This window comes from Scylla paramamosain, chromosome 1 (genome assembly GCF_035594125.1).
Source record: "Scylla paramamosain isolate STU-SP2022 chromosome 1, ASM3559412v1, whole genome shotgun sequence".
NCBI classification, from domain to species: Eukaryota; Metazoa; Arthropoda; class Malacostraca; order Decapoda; family Portunidae; genus Scylla; species Scylla paramamosain.
The window spans coordinates 40,910,193-40,912,692 of NC_087151.1; the positions used below are offsets into that span (position 1 = coordinate 40,910,193).

General features: G+C 47.5%; 1 protein-coding gene across 10 annotated transcripts in view; it reads right to left on the reverse strand.

The window, feature by feature from the left end:
• Window positions 1-2,500, reverse strand: part of LOC135105620 (uncharacterized) — a 118,549-nt gene that overhangs the window by 64,400 nt on the left and 51,649 nt on the right. For 6 of the 10 annotated variants that reach the window (XM_064013956.1, XM_064014006.1, XM_064013964.1 and 3 more), the window contains one exon: window positions 42-83. The exons of the other annotated variants lie outside the window; for them this stretch is intronic. In XM_064013956.1, coding sequence (XP_063870026.1) covers window positions 42-83 — 42 coding nt within the window. The remainder of the gene's footprint in view (window positions 1-41; window positions 84-2,500) is intronic. 10 annotated transcript variants of the gene reach the window in all.

The following is a 2,500-nucleotide window of genomic DNA, read 5'->3' on the forward strand; positions in this document are numbered from 1 at the left end:
TCTCTCTGCACACACACACACACACACACACACACACACACCTGCTCATCCCATCCTGTATTCTCGTCGTGTGCGCATCTCACCTGCAGAACAAAAAAAGGGACATGTATTAGAACGATAAATGACACAATAATATGTTAAAATTTATTACTATTATTATTATTATTATTATTATTATTATTATTATTATTATTATTATTATTATTGAAAGTAGTAGTAGTAGTAGTAGTAGTAGTAGTAGTAGTAGTAGTAGTAGTAGTAGTAGTAGTAGTAGTAGTAGTAGTAGTAGTAGTAGTAAGAAGAAGAAGAACAACAACAACAACAACAACAACAACAACAACAACAATACTAATAATATTATACTCTTAGCAGATATACAAAAGAAAACAACTCGTACAAACGCAAACACAAACACAAACACACACACACACACACACACACACTCTCTCTCTCTCTCTCTCTCTCTCTCTCTCTCTCTCTCTCTCTCTCTCTCTCTCTCTCTCTCACCAAAAAACTCCCACTTTTCGAACCCTTCATCCATCTCTTCTTTCACTCTCCCTTCTATATATCCCAATCCCTCCCTCCTATCTCCCTTCTTCCCCTCTCTTAACAAACAAGGGGAGAGCAGGAGGAGGAGGAGGAGGAGGAGGAGGAGGAGGAGGAGGAGGAGGAGGAGGAGGAGGAGGAGGAGGAGGAGGAACTGTCACTACTGTCGTTGAAACTGACACCCCACAGCGACCTTGGCAGGGGGAAGAGGGGAGAGAGGAGGGAGAGGACAGGGAAGAGGAGAAAGGGGGGAAGAAGGGAGTGGGGAGAGGAGGTTGCAGCGAGTATTCAACATCCCTTCATTAACATTCATCACTCCCATTCACCATAATCGTCACCACCACCACCACCACCACCTCCACTATTATTATTACTACTACTACTACTACTACCACCATCACTACTACTACTACTACTACTACTACTACTACTACCAGAATCTTCAAGCACCACCACAACCATTTCCAACACCATTATCACTACTACCACCACCACCACCACCACCACCACCATGAGAATATGTGTGTGTGTGTGTGTGTGTGTGTGTGTGTGTGTGTGTGTGTGTGTGTGTGTGTGTGTGTGTGTGTGTGTGTATTCCTCCTCCTCTTCCTCTTCCTGAAAGCCCATATCATCTATTAGTATGATGCTTCTGCAGGAGGAGGAGGAGGAGGAGGAGGAGGAGGAGGAGGAGGAGGAGGAGGAGGAGGAGGAGGAGGAGGAGGAGGAGGAGGAGGAGAAGGAGGAAAAGAGCCAAATGGGTTGAGTAGGAATGTGATGAAGAGCTAAAGGAAGAGGATGAGGGAAGAAGAGTAAGAGTTTTCAAGGAGGAGGAAAGAAGAGAAGGGAAAGAGAGGAGGAAAGGAAAAAAAAAAAGAGAGCGAAAGAGAGAGGGGAGAGAAGCAGTGTGGAATGACATCATGTTGACAAAAAAGACCACTCCCCTTTTCCCAGAGAGAGAGAGAGAGAGAGAGAGAGAGAGAGAGAGAGAGAGAGAGAGAGAGAGAGAGAGAGAGAGAGAGAGAGAGAGAGAGAGAGAGAGAGAGAGAGAGGAAAATATATAAGGAAACTCTTGTATGAAATGTAGGTAAATGTATGATAATTAGGAGGAGGAGGAGGAGGAGGAGGAGGAGGAGGAGGAGTTATGTATACAAGATTCCTTCCGCTCTGAGTATTTTCCAGCTTATTATATACATCCTTTCCTCCTCCTCCTCCTCCTCCTCCTCCTCCTCCTCCTCCACCGAAAGAGAAAGATTACAGGAAGAAGAAAAAAAGACGTGAAAGGAGATGAGTGTGGAAAGGATGTGTGTCACTGATGATGGTGGTGGTGGTGGTGGCGGTGGTGGTGGTGATAATGGTGGTGGTGGCGGCGGCGGTAGTGGTGGTGGTGGTGGTGGTGGCAGTGGTGGTGGTATTGATGGTGGTGATGTAGGTCATGAGCAACAAGTATGACACCACCACCACCACCACAACCACCACTACCACCACCACCATCAACAACATCACTACCATCACCATTAACACCACCTTCTACTACCATCATCATCACCATCGCCATCACCACCACTACCATGCTCTAATCGACCTTGAGTAAGTGTATTGGTGGGTGTTTAGGAGGAGGAGGAGGAGGAGGAGGAGGAGGAGGAGGAGGAGGAGGAGGAGGAGGAGGAGGAGGAGGGGGCGTCACTCCACATTCCAGCACAAGACTAACTGGGTGCCCTTCCTCCTCCTCCTCCCCCTCTTCCTCCTCCAGCCCCTCCTCCTCCTCCTCTCCTCCACCACCTCCTCCTCCTCCTCCTCCTCCCCTCCTTTCCTGCCTCGCTAAACTGAACCTGTTGCAGACCAGCTGACCCTTCCTTCCCCATTCTTCCCCTCACCCCTTCATCCCTTCCTTACCTCTCCTTCTCCTCCTATTTTCATCCTTCTTCCCTCTTCTTCTTCTTCTTTGACCCCTTAC